This window comes from Doryrhamphus excisus, linkage group LG8 (assembly GCF_037039965.1).
Source record: "Doryrhamphus excisus strain RoL-2023G ecotype Guam linkage group LG8, RoL_Dexc_Guam_v1.1, whole genome shotgun sequence".
Lineage (NCBI taxonomy): Eukaryota > Metazoa > Chordata > Actinopteri > Syngnathiformes > Syngnathidae > Doryrhamphus > Doryrhamphus excisus.
The window spans coordinates 11,616,121-11,639,419 of record NC_136364.1 but is presented as its reverse complement, the minus strand read 5'-3'; the positions used below and the strand labels follow the sequence as shown (position 1 = coordinate 11,639,419).

The window sequence follows — 23,299 nt, the reverse complement described above, 5'->3', positions numbered from 1 at the left end:
AAGCTTCATATATGAAATTTTGACTAAATAATATTTGCCATTGTTGGCATGGCAGATTATTTTGCTTATTTTAAAAAGGTTTTAGTCATTTCAGATGACAATTGTGTGTCTGTGGTGTCAAATGAAGCATATGTATCACGATCGGATGTAGGCCATGATTGACTTCCCGTATGATTTCCCACTAAATTCTGGCGAGAACACAATGATTTCTTTCATCTTCCATCTTCCACCACATTCCGGTCGCCACCTTGCATCTACCTTCTTCTAACATTCCAAACAATTCCCTCCGTCCACTCTGCTTTACTTTGTGATCTGAAATCAGAGCTGAAATGGACGACCATGAATACAACAAAAGGACAAAGACCTTGATTGTCTACGGTGTGCTAATACTGCTGGTTTATGCCAAAAAAAAAAAAAAAAAGAGCATAATTTTGAGTCTGCAAAAAAGCACGTAAAGGTGAGAGTTCGGTAAGCGTAACGGTTACTTTCAGGTCGTCTCTTCCTATGAGTGATCCCTCACCACTGCTCCAGTCAGCACATTAAGGCTTCTTCTACTTGGCTTCCACCTTCATTGTCCGTACACGTTCCACTATAGGCCTGTTGCACGGTGGATGTGATAACACTGCGTCTTCTCCTCCACTGCTTTGTCGTGACTTTTTGGTCCAAGCTGCAAACATTTGTCTCCATGTTGGCGTCCAACAGGGTATGAATGCAAGCTTTTGACTTTGTGTCCCCGCCCCTTCCATTCCACAAACGCTAGAAGATGACAAAACCAGTAAGTCATTAAAAACATTTTTGGTCCCTTACCCATCCCCTCCCACCCCCCACCCGCTTTTCGAGTCCAAGTGGCGTCACTGTCTCATGATGCTTCGATTTTCTACGTTCACTCGTCCGTGTCGGGCTTTACGTCCAACATGGCGTGCAGCTCCTCGGGGGTGTAGCCCAGCAGGCTTTTTAAGTCACAGACAAAGCGGTACACGTAGCGCTTCCCCGATGTCTTGTGGATGATGTTTTTATCGTAGTAATAGCGCAGGCCGCGACTCAGCTTCTCGTAGTTCATCTTGGGCTTGTTTTTCCTCTTGCCCCATCTCCGGGCCACCTTAAGCAAAAGAGAACGTTTGATTAGTTGCATCTTGACTGAAACTTTGCTCGAAGTCGACTAAGTTGTCGAAAAATCTGTAAATAGTTTGCAGCTCAGAATGTTAACATTAGCAACACGAGCATAAACGTTAATAGGAACCACCACAATATAAACCACCAAATATATATACAAAAATAAGTAAAATAAACCCTGAGCTGATATTTTTGCAAGCTAGTATTCCATCTAGGTAGGTATCTAGGTAGGTATCAGTTTTTATAGGAACTACTACTACTATTACTATTACTATTACTACGTGCGGCTAAGATACAGACCGCTTTCCTAATCATGAGTCATGGAAGCAAACAAACTGTTTCAAACTAAAGACCTCCGTTTTGTTCATCTGCTTAACTACTTAGGACCTCCCAGCACGTGTAGCAGTGACCGGCGGGGTCACGACCTCTCACCTCATCTGGGTCGGAAAGCTTGAACTCCCAGCCGTCGCCTGTCCAGCTGATGAAGGACTGGCAAGACTTGTCGGTCAGCAGCTCCAGCAGAAACTGCCACAGCTGGATGGGCCCCGTGCCTGCAGAGGGGACCACATCAAACCACATCAGGGGGCGGAGTCATTCATCTTTTGTTCTTTTCATACTACATTCATTCATACTTTCATACATAATGTTTCAAACTCAAACATTATGGTAGGAAGGGAGTATTTTGTATTATCTAAACTGCAGCCTGGCAGTGCAGTATTGGAAGCAAATACTGACCATAAAATCTCAACAGCACATTGTGTGCATCTGTGCAAGGCTAAGACGGCATGAACGCAGGGTTTAATGAGTAATGTAACAACCAGTTCAAAGCTGATGACTTGTTACTTACAATGGAAACATTCAGGAGGGAAAGCAGCAAAAAAAAAAAAAGGTTTAGTGCGTGTGCTAGATTGACTGTCGCACGCTATGATGTTGTGGCTTTTCAACCTGCTGCTGAGGCGTGCATGTTGAAATCACACCTGCTTATGCAGCACAGAAAAACGAAGTCAGAGTCGCCTCGCTCAGAAAACCCAGTGCATCTTTTCGTATAACGTAGGCAAATGCGTTCGGGGAAACGAGACGTGTGGGTTCCACACTTGACATGACATTTGTGAGCATGCGAGTGCGGCAAGAAGGCATACTGTACGCCGCAAACACTGGCTCTCTTTCACAGCTTTGACTCGCATTCCAGTGTCTGTAACACTGAGGCCGTTCACCCACCGCCGCCGCTCTCATGCATTAAAACGCAGACGGCATTTTAATGAAAAGAAAAATGTTTCCAAAAATATCATACAATGGCCTTGTAGTGAGTAAGTGTACAGTGGGCCTTCACATTAGCACAAGCCTTAAAGTATGTGACCTACCCAAATGGAAAACCTCATCTGGGGCCGTTGGAACTGGCCAGCAGGCAGCCACAAGAGGCCATTCTTTTGCGTTTATATTTGATACAGAGCAATGATAGAGTAATGCCATACTAAGGTCATAATACTCTATAATACTTTTCTGTTAAAATTTAGATTTTTTTAATTATTATGTCATGTTAAGTTGGAATTGTATTGATTTAAATTACTGAATAAAGCTTTACAAAAAGTTTTAATTTGGGAAAATAGTCACATAATCAGGAAAAGTAATATGGGAGTAAAGCCGTCCTCCCTTTACATGAGTAAAATCACACAGCTGTAATATTGAACAGAAAAAAAGTTAGTCATCATAATATGCCAAACATTTTCAAAACCCGGACAAAAAAATAGGGTATATTAAAATATAGTAGTATAAATAAATATTTTATCAAAATGGAAGTTGTAATATTAACAGGAGTTGCAATGGGAGAGTAAATCAATTCTAAAAAAAAAAGTCCTAATAATGAGTAACATCATAGTTTTACATAAAATTAAAGAAGAAAAAATTGTAATATTATTGTAATATAAAAAAAACACTAACTTTATGATAAGTCAGAACTTTGAGAACTTGTGGTGTTTTTCTCTCATTTTTCACCTCATGTTTGCAATGTTTTTCAGAGGAAACCATGGCAATGAGGGTTGGCTGCCTTATCATGCTCCACATCTCCACCATAAGCGTCAAATGTGTCACACCACCCAAATTGACACAAGGGGGATATATGTATATAGTATGTTACATATATACAGTGGTGTGATCATGACTCCGACAGAAGAAAGACAATGGGCAAAAATTTGTTCCAACAACAAAAAGAACATTAAAGGCTTGTCTCAATTTTGCCACAAAACATCTTGAAGACCTATGGGAAAATACTCTATGGTCTGATGAGACAAACGTTTTGGAAGGTGTGTGTCACATTAAATTTGGTGTAAAAGTAACGCCACATTTCAGAAAAAGAACATCATACTAACAGTAAAATATGGTGGTGGTAGTGTGATGGTCCGGTCTACCAATGTGGGTTTGCACCCCCACCCCTTAATAATGAAAAGTTTCATTTACAAACTGCATTTTGTGCTCAGTTCTGTTGTCATTGATGAATATTTAAATTTGTGGAATGATCTGAAACATTTATATACGTGCGACAAATCAGGAATGAGGGCAAACATTTTTTCCACACCACTGCATATTCATAGAATGTGATTTATATACTGTACTGTATGTGTATAATCAACATTTTCTTCAGTTGTGAGACTTAAAAGCATTCTACATGAACCGTCAACCGTTTTCAGTTTGTTCGGGAGACGTTGGAAAATGTAGGCCGAGTTGCGGGCTGCAGATTGCAAGGCAGTAGATTAGACTAAAAGGAGACGAATGCCATATCTATTTCACTTCCTGTAAATGTGTATGAATGGGGTTACAGAGGCTTTTTGAGGGTGTGACTCTTAATACTGCAATTTTAAAAGAAATAATTTGTCAAACAGAGCAAATAGAAGTTGCTTTTTTGAAAGAAAAAGGCACATAAAAAAAGTCAACAGTATGAAAGAATTTACAGGACGAAAAAGTCATAATGAGTAATATTGTCGTAGGAAATAAAGACAACTTTGTGGAAAAATTATTTTAAAAATGTTATGCAAGTTGTACTTTTAGGAACTTAAACGAACGTGGCTTTAACGAACACTTTAAATTTAATACTGAATTTTAAAAGAAAAAAAAACAAAACAAACTGTACTTGTGACAAAAAAACAACAGAAAAATATTTTTTTAATGAAAAGCTGCAGTATGTAAGTACTACAATAAAAAGGCCATTAAAAAAATGAATAAAAAATAGCCCCCTCCCCCCCAAAAAACTTAAATATCATGGAAAATACAGTAGTTAGAGTAAAAAAGTAGTTAAAATAATTAAAAATTAAAATTAAATTAAAAATAAATGAAAAATTTTAAAAAATCGTACTTTTGTGAAAAAAAATATTGAGCAAAACAATAAAAACAAACAAAACCTTGTCTTTTTATGAGAATAACATTACAATAAGTTGTACTATTATGAGAAAAAAAGTTGTAAGACACAATTAAGTTGTAATATGAAAAAAACAGACATAATTTTACAAGAAAATTCATGTAAAAGGGTTAGAGAAAAAACCGAGTCCAATTTTATGAAAAAATACTATAATTTACAAAACACAACTAATTTCAAGAATCAAAGCCCTAATTTTACGAGAATAAAGTCGTAAAAGGAATTCATTTGATGGGAATGACGCCATTGCATATTTTATCAAATAAAGGGTGCACTATGCTTGCACTGCTTTGGGGGATGGTAAGGGTTTTCTCATGTTCTTACGTCCAATGTTAACGTTCTCTGCCTACGATTTTCGGACATCTCACCTGTGTATCCTGCCAGCGCCGCAGCAGGGATGACGGGTTTGTCCTTGCTGAGGTCCGAGCGCTCCCTCACATAGTCCTTAAAGGTGCCCTTGGGCTTGTGGCCGTGCAGCGCCGTGGGGTAGTCCTCCGAGTCGAAGCTGTCGTACGACGGTACCCGCTGTAGGCTGCTGAACGACGACTGGCTGCTCCACGATTGTGTCAGCCGGTCGCAGCTCTCGAAGCTCTCGATGCTCTCGAAAGAGTCCTGGCCGCCCAGTTTACCTGTGCAGAGAGGACAGAGGGAAATGAACCGGACTTTACTCTCTCTTCAAGCATGGCTTTTTGGTGAATGGTCTAAAATCAGAGTTCAAAACATTCATGGAGGGATTATGCCATTCCCCAGTACAATCCCAAACACACACGCTAAAAAAGCCTAGCCTAGATTTTTGTATTAGTCTTAATCATGAAATATTAGTAACACAACACCCCCACTTCACGCTTTCTATAGTACCATTTAACCTCTGCATTTCACACCTCATTTCACTTGAACAAGCATTTCAATTGCATTTCTAATGAGTGAAAATCACACTGGCTATTTTTGGCCCTAGCAAAGATAAGAGCCTTTTATTGGCAAGCCATTAACAAATGACGGCCAATACAGCCCTTCCATTGATGCCCAGATCCTCAGACTACCCCCAAATTGAAGCCATGTGTGGCATATCAGTCGGGACCACAAAAAAATACTTTCCCACAAAGACAACAACGAAGGGCTGAGAATTAAAAAAAAAAAACAAAACAATTTGGAACTTGTGTAGAACACTGAAGGGATATTTGTACACTCCGCATGATATAAAAAAAAACATATTTGTAAACTGATTAATTCATCTCAATTAATACTTATTTAATCACTGAAAAATTTAAGAAAATGGAAATATTTGTATTATCATATTTATAATTAAAGAAACACACCCTGCTGTGCAATAGTGTTTTTATTGATAACTCTGATTTAAATATATATTTATAATTTGTTATAATGTATTTTAATAAAAATAAATACTTTTTCCATTTGAAACAATGTTGGCGACTCCCAAATGTCCATAGGTATGAATGTGAATGGTTGTTTGTCTATATGTGCCCTGTGATTGACCAGTCCAGGGTGTACCCCGCCTCTCGCCGGAAGACAGCTAGGATAGGCTCCAGCACCCCCACGCGACCCTCGTGAGGATAATCCGTAAAAACTGAATGAATGAATATAAAGATCCAATGTGTTCCACGTGTTTGATGCCCCTCACCTCTGCTCAGGCGTCCCACACACATGTTGTCAGGGGACACCACCTCCTGCTTGACGGAGAAGTAGTCTCCCTGCAGGGGGTTGAGGGGCGTGTCCCGCAGGATGACGGCAGGGTACTCGCTCTCATACTTCAGCGTCAGCAATTCCTCCGAGCTGATGGGGTGAAGAGTCTGGTAGGACTCTGTGATGAAGCTTGGCTCAGAGTATTCGGAGGGGGGGACGCACTGGGCGTGCTCAACGCCGTAGCCTGGAGATAGTGGAGGGAAAGCAGAGCAGGAAAGAGATGGGTGAGATCAATCTTTGTGAGGGAGCAGAGTGATCATCCCTCATGGGAAGACTAAAACAACTGTGGCAGATGACGCCAGGAGAATCAGCAGTAAAGATATTGCTGACCCTGAACTGTTGGAAAATGTGAATTAGTGATTTAGGACATCCCAAATGACATTTGAAAGGCATACTAGCGTGCATGTAACATACATATATAAATAAATATATAATCATTAGGCAAACGGTCAATGCCTTATTAGTGGCTGAGCCCAGTCCCTTTCATGACGTTGATGGTGGCCATGTTTTTCAACCAATCGTACTCTAATTTTAAAGACATGTAGCTGTCAGTCCGCGAAAAGCGTGAACCAAATTTTGCGGTGATTCGGTTAGGCGCCCTAAAGTTACAGCAGCTGTTTTGTAGCGCACATTTCAAGTCATTCTGACATGATGTGGGTTGTATGTGGCAGAAAAATTTATTCACATGCTGACTATGTCAATATTCTAACCCAGAGGTTTGAATGTCCTGGCCTATTATAAGTATGCTATAATATTACAATGTGATTGTAAGCAAGTACTTACTGACAAAGTAGTCTGAGGTATAACGGGATTCCTGGAAGTTGGAGGTCAGTCCGTTGTTGGGGTAATGCTTTGTATCCTCTTCATGAAAAATAGATAGACAGTGAGCGTCAGTGACCTCTGCATTGATTTTATGTATCATGTAACTGCATGCAGCATCGTAAAAGATTAATGACATGAGCTAACACGCTCCTTCCTGTTCGTCTCCTGTTACGACAGCAAACGCAGGCTAAACGAACACAAGTAAAGGTTGCACATCTCGGGTGGCTTTCACAAATACACAGTTTTAGCTGACAGTACCAGCTTCTCATTCGATAATAATAGTTTGGACTGTAAAAGCCTCCCAATTTGATGCTGGCCTTACCTTTTTGAAGCATTTCTAAATGCTCCCAAAGGATGTCGCCCACAAAGTCGGGTGCCAAGTCCAGGAAGCGCTCCTTGCCCATGGCATACAGGCTGCCGCCGTTCATGCGGAATTTGTCAAAGTCTACGTTTTTCAGGCTGAACTCATTCACGGTCCACGTTAGCCATGCCGCCACATGATTTTCAGTCCACTGTCTGGGGTCTGGAGCACATAAGAAGCAGTGATGGTTTAATTCGTATGTGGGCTTTGGTGTATGCGTATTTACTGTAAATAAGAATGGCTGGCGAATACACCTGGACACACAAGTCGATGCAAATCTAACAGCGAGGCATAAGTGGATGTAAACAAGCACTTGCACAATGGCACAGACAAGCACAGCCTGTCCTGCTGTTACCCAACAGGCCCTGCAGTTGGCCTCAATTAGGAAGCCACCTAATGTCTTTACTGTCTGTCTTCTCGGTCTACACTCTCAGGATGCTTGAGTCAGTCTGAAGTGAAAGGCACCGAACACAAAGCCCATTTTTCATATATGCAACACATTAAGGTTTTCAGGGTCTGAGATGGAATCCCACCCTCTGACAAAACATTATAAAACAATACCAATAGCTAAGAAGTGTACGAGCAAGATTTACAAGTGTACCTTTGGGGATGCCCAGCCGCTGTTGTTCTTTGGTGAAACCGCTGAATGTGGCCTTCAGAGCTTGAGACATCATCTCTTTGCTTCCGGGAGTTAGCAAAGGGATGTCGCCACACTCCGGATCTGCAGTTCACAAAGAGAGATACAGATATTAGATATTCATGCAAACACACACAAGAAAACACAGTATGATAAATGCTCTAATAATAAATGGGGTGTTCATTTACATAAACCACATTATGTATTAATTGGAAGCAGGTGACAATTGGAGCAAGGCTGTGATTATTTAAGAAAGTACTTGTAATTTATGACTTTAATTTAATTTTAAAAACTTAAAATAATAGTGCATGGTAAGGTGGAAAGGGAAACAGCTCAGTACAGCAGCATCAGAACCAATGTTGTAACAGCAGTATTGAGCAAACTGCTCAGCCAGCATTAATAGCGCTGTTGTAAGCAACAGTACAGCTGCTGTTACACAAAACTGCCATCTTACAGAGTTACTACAAAGAGAAAATACATCAGGATGTTGTCTACAGCCACATTTGTTAATGGCCTGGCAGTTATTTGCTTCTAGAACCCACGTGACGATAAGGACTCTACAATTTATAATATCCACGCCATTGCATATGGTTTGTTAAATGGGAGTGCAAAACGATCAGGCAAGTTCTGAACTCCTGTTTCTATGACAGTGTCATATTGGAACAGAACATGGCATGAATGTTACTCACTTTGCCAGCAAACAAGTCTAGACTGAATCAACAACGTCTACACTCCATTTTGCTCGTAAAGCAATACCTTTCACCTGGTCTCCAGCATCCAAACAAACACCAGATGTTTATTTGCCATTTCTCTACTACACATTCCCGCCTGGTGCCCATCAGTGACACCGTGACCCCTCCTCAGGCCTCCTACCACGCTGCCTTGACACAGTGGACCTACTGTGGCCACACCAAAAACAGGGTCAAACCCTGAGAGGGGTCAGAGGGTCAGGAGATGAGGTGGTGATGTCATCCGGGCTAGGGAGGTGGGCCATCTTGAGGGTCTGGGCTGCACACACTGGGCTCACTGTTCTCTGCTCACAGCCAGTGGGCACCCCCAGTAGGGAACAGGACTCCCTTTGATGCCTTTAAACAGTGCCTGATGACTCGTGCTGCTCTAATTAGATTGAGAAGCCGAGAGAAGTGTGGGACACGCAGGGCAACAAGGGAGACGAGGAAGGAACAATGGGGAGGACCCCCAGGCCACCATCACGACTAGAATAGACTGCTAAAAACAAAGTGGGCAAAGACCAATCACTTGCCAATAGCCACATAAAACTGTAGACATTTAAATTACTGCAAGTGTGTCTGTAGAGGATACGCTGTGTTCTATTATGCTGCCAGTCAGACATCAAGTCATTACATCGTCTGATAAGATGGACTGTAGTTAATTTATAACCTGACTGAGTTCTTTAAAGATACATCACTGGTTCAACATGAGGTTTACGTCATTGCATTTGGCTTGATGTCATAATTCCTGTGTGCTTTTTCCACTTTTCTGACCTATAAATGTAGTTACAATCTTGTATTTTCGTGTTAAATGATGCCAAAGTGTCAAGATAATGAAGTTTGCGCATTTGGAAGTAAGTCCTAAAAGAAGTTTGAGATGGCTCAAAACACTCTGTTTCAAAAAGCGTAGTAAAACTAACTCTTTGTGATGGCACAGAGGGGCGGACTTCCTTATACGGTTCACAGTTAGGAAGCACTTTGGGCATGTGACCTATCACAGTGTAGTCGGCATGCCGGGAGGCGGGCCGTGGGTGGAATACATTAACAGACCTTTTGGCAGGAAGCACAAATACAGGGAAATGCAGCAGGAGTAGGTGAAGATTCTACAAATCTAAAAAGCTTTCTATGCGTGTTATTGTGTGTAGCTGCTCTATAGGAGACCACAACTCAATACAAAGGGTCGGAAAATGAGCACAATTTTAAAAGTAATCATATGTAAAAGTAATAATACATTAGAACCTTATTACAGAAGGCATCTAGTTGGCAGACACTGGCGATGATGAGTGCATTGTAAACAGCAAAGGAAGTTGCAGAACCATCATTTAAAAACATCATGCAATACAGCAAATGCAGTATTGCACTCTTGTGGTGTTCATTAAAAAAAACTACATCAGGAAGTCGCCTACAGCCACAGATGTTCATGCCAACGTTATTTGACTCTGCACTAATAAGTCACTCTGGTGGTTATTTGTTGACCACAGTCTTGCTTTAGTTGTGCTTAAATTTCCATTTTTGCCATGCAGTAACTCATATCATCCATATTTTAAAGTTGTGCTAATGCTAACATCCATTGCATTTCATTTCTTATAAGGATTGTGGGCTGTAAGTCTGTAATTTTATGGTATTTATGCGTTAATGATACACAAGCCTCAAGCTAGCTAATCAACAGGGTGCTTGTTCAACTCCGTAGAAATGGTAGTAAGTACTTGTGTGCAGAGCTGACCGGGGATGAGCGATGGAGACATTTCTGACAGAAATGAAAAAGGTAAACAGGTCATGATAACCGAGTATAAAGTAAAGGAGACAGCTAAGCATACATGGCCCTTAGGATTACTGCGATTCCAATAGGAAATGAGGAAAGGCTTGGCATATGAATTATTTGCACTTTTTTCTCAGTTATGAGAATCACGCAGACTTAAATTTTACAAATTGAGTTATATACTTAACTTCAAAATTGTTTGAAGTTGTTTCCGATGTTATCTCATCTCATTTTATTAATCTATTTTGTAAATGAAACAATTGTATGCAGAATGCCAGTGCCAGCAACTCATACAGTGATTTGCAAAAATAAAGAAACAAAGCAGGGAACGCTTGAAAAAAAAATCTCTTTCGGGGGGTGGGGCTGGCAGAAAATATTTGAGAATCACTAGTCTAGACTGTACCACATGCTAAAATTATCGCCATATGTTTAAAGAAAATAAAGTACTGTATATGCTTAAAGTACTGTTGCTTTAAATCTTTGGTCAAAGAAAGCAAAGTGGTGTTACAAAAAAAAAAAAAAAGTCATCTTACAGCACCATCAAAGCCACATGTTCAGGCATCTTCCACTGGTCTGGTGGTTTTGTCTGCGAGCACGGCACACTAGAGCGGCGTACGCTTCATGCCTGTCGTGACCACTCACTGACGTCTCGACCTCGTCTGGAATTCCCAGCAGCTGTCCCTCCTTTCGCCCGTGTAACCGACATCTGTCTGCGTAAACTTAGGTCTCCCACTGGCTTTTTTGCATCCCTGTCTCTCTCTCTCCTTTATATGTAGTTCCCCCCCCCCCACTGTGTATATGATTAGGTTAATTTTATACCAATATATCACTGGTAAACAACTGCCATGTTAACCATCATTATAGAAAGACAGTATGGTATATAATTTGCTGCAAATAGAAGATAGAATAAAGACTGGTTTTGCAGGACCATACAAGCTGACACATGCATTTCCTATCCTCAGTTTCCATTTGCAGTTAAATAAAACATGCAGCCTGGTTCCTTTTGAAAATGTCTACATGTCGCAAACGCTGCAAACTGAGATGCGACAGAAGGGCTCAGACAGTCTGCGCTTTGATGTGGAGCCCAAAGGGCCAAATGTGGCCACTGATTTAAAGTGGACGGAGCAGGAGTTTGTCTGCAGTTGTGGACTGACTTATCGCTTTTATCAGCCCCACACCCCCGACTTGTAATTTGCCCAGGAAGTCTTGAACCCACTTTAGCACTAAATCCTGCATCAAAGACACTCTGTAAGATAGATATATAGTGCTTAAGAGCTGGCATTAAACACTCTGAAAGAAATTTGAGCTGAGGTAGCATGCAAGTACAATTGGGGGTATTTATTTAGTTTTCATCAGGATAAAGAGACGATAATCCCTCATTAGTCCAATGGTAAACAATGGGGACTAAGCATCTTCAATAAAAGGCACTTCAGCAAAATTAAAGTGGCCTTCATTCAATTCCCTCAGCCATATTGTCCCTTACGTGTTTGGGCGATTATGGGAAAAAATACTCAACCAGTTTCTGGCGAGATGAAGAAAAAAGGCAGCAAGAATTTTGGCTAAGCGCTGGTTTGTGAGGTACTAGCAGCTGGTAGGTGAGGTGTCGAAGCCGGGAGTGATTGGATACTGTTCATTAAGCTGCTTCATATCATTCATTCATTCATACCGTTTATCCCAGCTCTCTTTGGGCGAGAGGCGGGCTACACCCTGGACTGGTCGCCAGCCAATCACAGGGCACATATAAACAAACAACCATTCACACTCACATTCATACCTACGGACAATTTGGAGTCGCCAATGAACCTAGCATGTTTTTGGAATGTAGGAGCAAATCGGAGTACCCAGAGAAAACGCACGCATGCACGGCGAGAACATGCAAACTCCACACAGAGATGGCCGAGGATGCAATTGAACTCGGGTTGTGAGGCCTGCGTGGTAACCACTCGCCGTCGTGCAGCCGCGGATTTATAACATTTTTTGCAAATAAAAACGGTTCTGTGAGTACCTTTTCCCAAAGTTCAAACATCAAAACACACCTTTTGATGATGTATAGGTCGGAAATACGCAGAACATTCAGACTACAATAGCATTGGGCACTTATTGGGTTTATGTCAACATACAAAAGTCCCATTTGAAAAAAATCTAATTCGTACTATTCACACAGACATGAAAATACGTATCTGACATCGTTCACACACTGTATGAGTAATACAAATGGAATTGACCTGTCGTGTGAACATATTTTAGCCTAGGCTTAAGGTCCGGGTCTCACAGCCATAAAGCAATAACATGTTGATCAGAACCCCTACATGAGGCCACACATGTTACTCGTGAAAAATATATGTCGATACGATTTTTCCATGCTTAGACTGTAACACCTTGGTGTAGTGGTTCAACAAAAGGTTGTAAGCATGAAAGTGCTGCAATTACAACAAGAAAAATCACTGTCTGTATTGATTTGTTCAGCGTCTATGAATTGACCAACAGATGAGTGCTGAAAGCGCAAACACCACCAAGCTGAGGGACTAATGGTAGCAGCGCCATCATCTCCGCGAATGAGCCATATGAAAGTTATCTGTGGCAAGGCTAATGTGCATCCATTAGTGAAAAGAGGGAGGCAGTCTAGCATCATGCCAGACTGTATCTGGTAAATGACGCCCTGATAGGATTTCAATGCCTGCAAGCCCCATTACAAACACAATGGTCAGTATGTGCTGCCAGTTTGAACATCCTCAAGTCGTTGCTTTCCGCATTAGTGTCTACAAAATGACTACCGTCCACTTAGCTAACAAAAGATGGGAGTGGCTTCCACATTTGACTGTCACGACTCGAGGGGGTGGAAAATATAGAATGGTCTCAAGTTTGTATGGCTGCTATTCTGAGAAGTGAATGGGTTTAGACTGGATGCGCAGTAAAAAGGTATCGATTAACCACGCCCCTCTTGCTATAATATGAGTAATGCACACGCTGCTGACAGAGTGATGTGCTCCCACGGGGATGCTACACCAGCCTTTCCATTGAAGCCACATCCCAACCTCAGACAAAGGCTCTATTAAGGACCTAAAACTGAAAAACATAAACACATGTGAACTGAATTAGCTTGAGCAGCAGAAGTGCGTGGGTGTGAAAATGAGATGCTTGCAGGCTTTGGGTCGTCAAGAGCAGGACAGGGAGCATCCTTGCTAGGTGGGTGCAAAGTATGGGGGGGAATGAGTCACCAGTCTGTAATAAGATCCCATGAACGGGAGGTCTCAAAAGGCTCCCTCTCTCTGCTATGACATCACTGTGGGACCAGCGCCATCTCCCAGCCTCTGGTGGAGACTCTCTTCATTCATAAAGCCACGGACTGCACAGCCTCCACTCTCAATGATGCAATGATATAAGCATCACATGCAACGCAATGGGACAATGCACTTTTTTATCATGCAACTGAACTATAATTAGCCCTGCAGAGTTTATTCATTGAGGGGCTGTGGGTTCGGGGGGGAAAAAGCGGAAGCAATGCAAAAAGGCCATCTTTGATTCTCTATGCTGGTGTATGTTGGACTGTGTAAGAGTCAATTTCCTGTAGCTAAGTTGCCACTTCCTGTGGGAAGTAGGGAGAGCTCTGGGTTCAGGTGAGGGTCAAGACACTTTAGATTCACCACTGAGGTGTTTCTGAATATCCCACATGAATATAGCAGAGATGTCCTGACTTAATGCTAGAGACTTACAGCTCTTTAAAAGGCCGCAGCCGACCAAAGGTGCTATCTGAGACAGCCTTTGATGGAGATTCTATCAGGACCCCTGCTCTGAGACCTTGGGATCATAAACCTCCACCGATATGAAGGGGGTCCATTCAGCACCACAGGGTGATGGAGTGCCGGGTGAGGGCGGTAGTCTGGTTTTGAGAGGGCTGCTTGTTCAGACAGCTGTTTAGATTTCCAGAGCAAAGCAAAGAGAAGGCCGACATTTGAACCGTTCCTAACGCAGGACAGTGGCGGGGAGACAGTTGCGGTCAGAAGTTTACGTACACATGATTTATTTGAAGCATTCTTTTTGCAGGATGGAATTATACAAAGTATATATTCTACTCATTAGATCAATCAGCAATCTGAATAACGGGAAAGTCCAAGACGGTCAGTAAAGTGAACTGGAGATTTACACACGAAGGAAAATTGTGGGTTCCAAGATCAATCATATATTCAAACCTGTGCACTCACGTCTTTGAAGATGTTTATTGTATAACCATTCCACCTTACAAAAAAGAATGGTTCAGATAAATCATTAAGGGCCAAACATGACTGACACCGAGTCCCATGATGAGCGCATGAGCTCTCCTGCACAGGCGACAACGCTGAGAAAGTAAGTTTTATTCTTAGGGTGATGACCGCTGCTAACTTCTGGGTACACTGCCGAAGAACACAAGCCTGTGGTGGTGGGCCGATGCCACTCCCGCTGACGTCTGTCTTTGGCAATGAAACTAGAGTTGTCCCGGATCATCTTCATCATCACCACCACCACCACAGTCCCAGACATGTTGGCCACTGACACAGACAATAAGTGAGACTGATACCTCACGGCTGGCCATACTGTCCTATTTCCCCTGCATCACTCTCTCAAATCGTGTTAGCTATGATGTGGTGGTGGTGCTGTTTCTGCTAAAGATGCAGTGCTAAACCCCGAGGAGATGCTAAACATATTTTACCCCCGGAATTTTTCTTTGTGGTAAGTGGGGGGAAAAACACTTTCAGCACAATTGGACCATGTTCTTTTTTTGTTGTTGTCGTTGCTTGTGTAACGGCTTATGATTCTTCAATGTGTGAAAAGCCCTGTGGTTTAGGTGTGCCTCAAGTTTCAATACTGTTTTTAACATTCTTGTACCTTACGTTTAAGACAAGAGCAATCACAAATTGAGTGAATGGCTACAGGCAAACAAATGCCTCTGAACATTTTCAAATAATGAAAAATTGGTAATTTGCAAAAAAAAAACCCTGCATATCCACATTATCCACATTATGCTTATCATATTGACTTAATGATAATCAAGAACAACTGTGGGGGTCGGTATGTTAACTTCGACATGGTCATGGAAGGATGCAGAATCGAACCAGCAACCTTCAGATTGGGAGACAACCACTCAAACACTTGAGCCTAGCCATTTTGGCAGTTTTACAACGTGATAACGAGCCTAAACGCACCTTCAAGATGCCAGGTGCCTTTTTGCCTACTTAGCAAGTTAGCGTGGAACCTCGGTTTTCGTCATTAATCCATTCCAAAAGTTTAGATGAATACCGAAACATACAATAACCGAGGCAATTTTAACCATGGACAACGATATAAATCCAATTACCGTTCATCACCGTTATTTGGTTATTAGGATTGCTTATTGAAAATGCAATGCATTTGAACATAGCAAACCTGTTTACGACCTCCTAAATACAATTTGTACCATTATTGAGCCACTCATATAGTCACTTTTACACACTTGTACCGTATTATCCAATATAGTTAACATAATAATCGGAAATAAGACTCACATGTTAGCATTGACAACATACTTGGTGGCTATTATCTCATCAAAATTCAACAATGACAACTAGTGGCGAGTGTAGTAGAACACTACAGTAAAGCAGCAGCGAAGATATGTAGTAGGAGCTGCTGTCAGCCACAACTCCCCCCAGTCACTGCCACGCCACACTGCTAAACATGCTAACACTCAGCAGCTCTACTGTAGCTGGCTGAGGTCACACACGTGACTTCCCAGGCCCTGCCATCATAGATATTATACTACTATTATACTACATCTAACATCTTCTAAATGACTTATATTTGTATTTTCAGCAGACTAATTTGTTATGTGCAAAATTGTATGAAAACAACAAAACAACATTTTAGCAAATGTTTTTGACGAAAAAAATCATTAAAAATTTAGGCTGTACATCAATCACTGGTTTCTGCATGTGGGCAGAGGAGAAGATCCTCAGGCTTCACACGAATGCTCATGTGTTGTATGCTTAACGTGCTAAAAGGCTTGTATTGTGAGTCATTGGGCAACAATGCAACCAACTAGACGTGGTCATTGTTTACATCATGACCAGTCACATTGACAGTGTGACTGTCATGATACCGCGCACGCACAAACACACACACACACACACTAGAGGGATGAGTCACGGAGAGAAATGCATCATCAATGAAAAGTTCAAATCAAAACCATCTCCTATTGCAAAACGTTCACTTGTAACTTTCCACTAATCTGACCGATTTATTCTGATATTTTTATGAGCTCAGCCAGTTGGAGGTTTATCAAGAAAACTTATCTTAAAACAAGGGATAGAGAGGGAGAAAGAGAGAAAGATACGTTGCCAGATGTTCCAATGCTCCTTATAGCCAGAGTCGCTACACCAAGCTTAAAATAGAGAGGTCGTTAATCATAAGCCGGCTCTGGCCATGAGTCATTTTTGGTCACATTTGACAAAATAAGAAAGCAAGCTTGTGTGACCATGCAGTACATTAGGGCTTATAAAACATGAAGTGGAATGTGAAGTATGCGGGAAGAAAACAGTGCGATATGGGGGAGGCATTTATTTATCAAGTATTCATCTGTAGCCCATAGCTTGCCTTCAAACATGGAACAAACCTCCTTGATGTGCATGCTTTTCCCACCACTATGGCAAGAACGTGTTTCAGGAGACACAAAAAACACTTCATAGTTCTGGATTTTAATAATAATATCCTCCATATAAATGCTAGTGGCCATCTAGAGTGCCTGCAGCATAATAGCAATCCGGTGTAAACAATAATATGAGTGTAATTATGACTACAGGATTTCTGTGTCATGTCTAGTGGGATCTAATAATGTTACTACTAAGAACGTCAGAAACAAATTTTCTATGCCGTAACTACAGAAATATTAAATTTATTATCAATTAATCTTATATTGCGGAAATTAATTCATCAATCTTGGTCTGCAACCTATTAAGCACGATAAATGAGGGACAACTATAATTGAGTAATTGTTTAGGCAATGGATGACAACATTTTTTTTTTTACAAAGATTCTGAAATTTGAGGATATTTACATTTTAATACCAAAATTGTTGACAATTAATTGGATAATTAATTGTTGCAGCTCTAGCAAGCAGTGCATTTTATTTGCCTCAAGGAGCAATTAATTACACAAATTCCCCATATGTACCGTCCTACTTATTTTACATTTACATAAGGGAACCTGGTTGCGGAATTGTCCGGTTTGCATGGGAAAAAAAATGTTTCGTGGAAAAAATGCAACATGCAGTGTAAACTGTTTGTCAGATGTGTCGTCTGTTTGGTTTAATGCCCAAACAGTTCCCCGAGAGCATCCCCTGTTTGTTTACAAGGAGATGGACCGAGCCTGGACTCCAACCGCCTGCGTTCTGTAGTGGAAGTTATCCATTTTTCCTCCCTTACAGTGTGGGAATATGCTTGACCGGTTAGTTGGTGAAGTATCATTTAAAAATGTTTCAAATGTTTGCCTCGAGTCCCCCAGCACTATTGTTACTTAAACAGACACTGTTTGTCTCTGTTTACAGTCAAACCGGCAGAGAAAGATCTCACAGAAACATCCTTTTCCATTTTTTTTTACCTCCTTTGTGGCGCCAATACAACATTTTATCCCCATCTTAAGAGTAAAAATTAACTGACTATTTTTTTCAGGGCTTTGCTGTAAGGTTTCTGTGGTTGTGGTCCATTTGCTCACCTTCTCCACCCCAAAAAAACTTTGCAGACTTTACAGCAGGTGGTGTGCCGAAAAAAAAAGCACTTTTAAAAGAAAAAACAAGTGAACAGAATGAGCAACATGGGTCCAAGCAGTGAAACAAACCAGCTGTCTTCTTGGACAGTGGGCTAACGCTCAGAGCAGACTACAACATTAGAACAGTGTTAAAATGAGGAAGTGAAGCAGAAACAACAAGAATCTTCGAGGAACGTGTCGGGCTGATTGTCTGCTGGTACTCTACAAAAGATACAGGCTTGCCAATCCAGTTGCGGTGCAGCAGACGAGTATTACCATGACTCATGGCTTACAGACTGGGAATGACGGTGGGGGAGATACAAAGCACTAACACCAGGAACTCACTATCAGCCACATAAAGGTGATGGGATGTGGCCCGCAGAGAAGCGGAGGGAGGAAGGGAACACTGGAGCTGATGGAGTGGGCGGGCGTGTGAAAAGCTTGTTATGTTTTATTTCGCCTGCCAAGGCACATATTTTCTTCTCAAGTTAGTACTTTTTTTTTTTGAATGCGAGTAAAAAGACAAGCCTCTTATCACCAAGCACATTGATAAACTGTCACTACCATCCATTCAGCCACACCTTGCTAAATCTCTGGCTCTTTCAACTCTCCCAATCCTCCTCGTGGCCCACGCCATATGCTTGCTATTTAGCCGACTGTTGGCGTAACACGCCTTGCTTTATGACTAAGGTTTATAAGAAGTGATTAAGGCGTGTAGTCACTAGGGAAGCTTAAAGATAGGGGCCTATGCTTTGGTGTAATGATTATACCTTTATACGGGCCATGCAGTACATGACAGACTGAACAAGGACGTAATGAAAAAACAAAAAAACATCAAGGTGGCATCGGTGAGCTGTTGGAGGGGGTGCATTGTGGAAACATTTATTTAAATTTGTACGATGTTTTCAACAAGGAGTCGCTGTTGAGAGGTTTGTAGCATAGAATTATAACCACTTGTCAAGAAACAAGGTCAGCTGTTTTTTTTTTCCTTTATGCAACGTCGGCGACTCAACCTGTGATAACAGTTGCCCTCCTTTCTTCACAAGTGGTTAGAAAAAAACAACAACACTACATTAACTATTTCTTCTACTCTTACAAAAGCTGTCATCTGGAATATCTATTTCACTAAGCATTGCGGAAAAATATAACAATAAATTAATAGATCATTGTTATTTTCATAGCGGCAAACTAACCAACAGTGCCTCTTCTGGTTTCAACAAGTACTGCACTCCATTTTGGCCCAATTGCATCAATCCATGCATCCATTATGATGCACATTTCTTGTAAGAACGGCCAGAAATGTCACTGCACCCCACCCACTCTGCTGTGTGATCAACAAATTGATTAATCGAGGATGACACATGACAAAATAGGGGGCGCACTGACCTATAATGCCAAGTATTTTGTCCTCAGTTTGACATGGTAGTCCATGAGAATGAAAGAAAAAACACACCAGATTGCTTAAATTGGCCCGGTTCAATGACAACCCACATCAAGAGAAGGCCTGATGGTCCAAATAATGTTTGCACAGCTGCCAGGCAGCCACCACGTACACTCCAACACTGGCATATGTTACACGAGCGCACACTAGAAAAAGTGCTGACACCACAACTTATGCAACACACCGCTCCGGCGCAACTTGCTTGGGCCTCACTGTCATGGGAGGCACCTCCAACACCTGAAAGTTCTACGTGCATACGTCGCAAGAAAGGAACCTTATAAGGGCTTTCGTGATGAATGGGCGGACATGTTAGATATAACAAACAGCATTTCGATCTGATAAAGCGTGCTCCTCCATGCATGTCACCAAGCAGGGGCATGATCATCTGCAGCATTCCTCTCTGCCACCAGAGCAGAGAACTCTCCCAGCAGACAACTCCTAGCATGGAAACTGATTAGCAATTTTTCTATATTAGATACATATATTCTACCCCACTTCAATGCAGTCCCTAAAACACAGCGGAACACTGAACAATTCAAACGAAACTTACATAATGTCACCTGAGAGCTATACAAATACTTTTCCTTTGGCTTTTATTGCCATGCCAAGACAGGTGGTTAGAAGTGACAGCAAGTGAAGACTAATGATAATCACAAAACAAAAACTGGAACCTAATAGTCCTGGCTACTCAGTACAATGTGGCTGAAGCAAAAAAAAGATAGCAGTCATAATATGACAAGAAGAAAAGAACATACACGGAAAATTAAAATAAAAGTAAATTCTCAAATATACATATTATATATATTATATACACTACCGCTCACATGTTTGGGATCACTTGGAAATGTTTTTGGCCAGTCTGAGATGTCGCTATTTAGTGCAGCTGTGAGGCATCTTTGTCTTAAACTACACACTCTCTTGCACAGTTGTGCATCGTTTTTCTGTCCTTGTTAGACCCAGTTTGTGCTGCTCTCTGAAGGGAGTAGTTAACAGCATGGTAAGAGATTTTAGTTTTAGTTTAGATTTTTAGATGGCTTTTCTAATAATCTATTAGCCTTATAAAATGATGAACTTGGATTAGCAGCCATACCAGGAGATTGATGCAGAGGACTGACAGTTGTTGATAGTAAGCCTCTATGCAAAAATGTAGATCCTTCTTTGAAAATCATCTGATTCATTTTAATTGTTTGTGAAATGGATAAAAATGTTTGTGAAATGCATGAAATGCATGTTTTTTCTTTGGAAAACAAAGAAATTTGCAAGTGATCCCAAACTTTTGAGCGGTAGTGTATATATCTTATATAAATATATTCGATGATGCTCGCCTCTCCTTATTAGTAACATTGCTTTGTAAGGTTTTGATTACTTTGAAGACTGTGAGACTGTTTATCACTCTGGAGTGATAAGAAACGATATTACAGTACCATGGCCTGTAAAGCAAAGTCCTTTGGCATATTTGTGTTACGTATATGTCAATGGAATGACATTCTAGATTGCTAATGCATTAATTTATTGTAAACTGGGCAAACATATTATCCCATTATTCATTTCATTCCTTGTTTGGAACATGCAGAGCACCACAAGATGATGCATTAGTGTCAAGTCCTAGTCTATGACTTGAGTGCACCCACCTAAATTGTTTGTGAGGATTTTGATATATCATTATATGCAGAACAGCGAGCCTTCGCACCTGGCATCGACAAAACTTTGTGGGATGTGCATATATGCTATCCACAGGTAACTGTAATGAGGAAATGGGCGGTTAACGTGGCCACTCATATCTCATTAGTGGGACAATGCAGTTTGGTGCAAATTTCCATGACGCACATGCATGTAGAATGGGGGGAGGGGGATAGATTTGAAAATGTAGAAAATCCAAAGTAGGGAGGCAAGGTGTTGATGTGTTTACATCACCCTCGGCCATCTCTGTGTGGAGTTTGCATGTTCTCCCCATGTATGCATGGGTTTTCTCTGGGGGACTCCGGTTTCCTCCCCCATTCCAAAAACATGCTAGGTTAATTGGCGACTCCAAATTGTCCATAGGTATTAATGTGAGTGTGAATGGTTGTTTGTCTATATGTGCCCTGTGATTGGCTGGCCACCAGTCCAGGGTGTACCCCGCCTCTCACCCGAAGACAGCTGGGATAGGCTCCAGCAACCCCCGCAACCCTTGTGAGGATAAGCGGTAGAAAATGAATGAATGAATGAATGATTATTTTGCTAAGATCAGCAAAGTATCATTGATGAATCTTCTTTTGGACAAAAACTGAGACTGAATCAACAGCTCCCCTATTGGTTGGAGACAAGCAGTACACTCCATTTAGCCTCAACTGCTTCAAAACCCAAATGATCAACAATTGATAACTTATCAATTAGCTAATTTTTATGCCCTTCCCTAATTCAAAGAGCCAATACTCCAAAAATGGCACCCACAAAGCCAGCTGACAACACTTGTGGTCTTCCCCTGGACTGAAGTAAGCCAAGAGGTTCCTGGCAAGCAGGGTCAGCAGAGAGGCAAGCCTCAATTCTGCACATTCATCATCTCAGCAGGCAGTGGAGAGAGAAGGGGGGGGGGGGGGTACTAAAGAAGAAGAGAGGGGAGAGAGGACCAGGAGCTTTCATGATGGAGGGGAGTGGTTGCAATGCTCCTGTACTGACAGCAGCCTTGGCGGGGAGGAGGGGGGGGGTCAAGGATGAGATGCACAAAGAGTTATGTGGAAGACAACACACAGGTCAAAATGTGTGCTGTTAGGTACTAATTGTGTAACAAAGACTTAGCTTACATCAACACTACACTATCCCCTTACTAGCTAACGTTAGCCAGCAGTGTCACCAGCCCACACTCGGTTCAGAGCCAAGATAAGTAAGCCCACGTCTAGAAAAATGTTTCCAAGACACGAAAAGGGCTTGATTTTACACAAGTCCTTTAAAAAGGTTCAATATCGCCAATCCAGTCTCAGAGATCGGGGTTTTAATCTCTGTTGGAACATCTGTATGTGCATGTTCTGCTTCCAATTACCCCTAACATGAGCAAACAAAAGCACAAACATTGCTTATTGTGTCAATTATTGTAGGTCAAGTATTACAAAGACTAATTAGATTAACTTTTTGAATCAAGTCCCAGCACCGCTACTAACTTTTCCCACTTTTGTAGCACCCAAGTTTCTTCAACAAGATGACAGCAGGACTCTTTCAGTCATCAATCATCTATTGGGAAAGCATTCTATCAAATCTTATGCAACTATTACAATTAATTACAGCCTTTAATTAAATTCCTTTTAAATCAAGTCCCACCACAACAAGTTTCAATGCTAACTTTCCCCCCAACAGTGCAGCCTGGTTTCTGCAACTAGATGACAGCATGATTGATTCATTCGGTCATAAAGCGGCTTCGTGTGTTATTGCATCACTATCAAAGCCCGTGGCGTGATTGCATTTTTCCTCCAAGTGTTGTCCCACGTTGAGCAACCATGACACTGAAATATGTCCACAGTGTGACGGCACTACAGTAACGTGATGTACTGTACAAGACGCGCGTCACTCCCCGTGTCTGCGAATGACATAAAAACTTGAAATTGT

The 23,299-nt window shown here is 41.5% G+C and overlaps 1 protein-coding gene across 3 annotated transcripts in view; it reads right to left on the bottom strand.

Annotated features, from left to right (window-relative positions):
• Window positions 1-407: 407 nt before the first annotated feature.
• The window catches only part of ets1 (ETS proto-oncogene 1, transcription factor), a 40,933-nt gene continuing 18,041 nt past the window's right edge, over window positions 408-23,299 (bottom strand). For all 3 annotated transcript variants that reach the window (XM_058080193.2, XM_058080191.2, XM_058080194.2), the window contains 7 exons: window positions 8,005-8,124; window positions 7,365-7,565; window positions 7,004-7,081; window positions 6,159-6,404; window positions 4,888-5,148; window positions 1,546-1,664; window positions 408-1,099 (listed from right to left, as the gene is read on the bottom strand). In XM_058080193.2, the coding sequence (XP_057936176.1) occupies window positions 884-1,099; window positions 1,546-1,664; window positions 4,888-5,148; window positions 6,159-6,404; window positions 7,004-7,081; window positions 7,365-7,565; window positions 8,005-8,124 (1,241 nt within the window). In that variant the 3' untranslated portion in view covers window positions 408-883. The remainder of the gene's footprint in view (window positions 1,100-1,545; window positions 1,665-4,887; window positions 5,149-6,158; window positions 6,405-7,003; window positions 7,082-7,364; window positions 7,566-8,004; window positions 8,125-23,299) is intronic.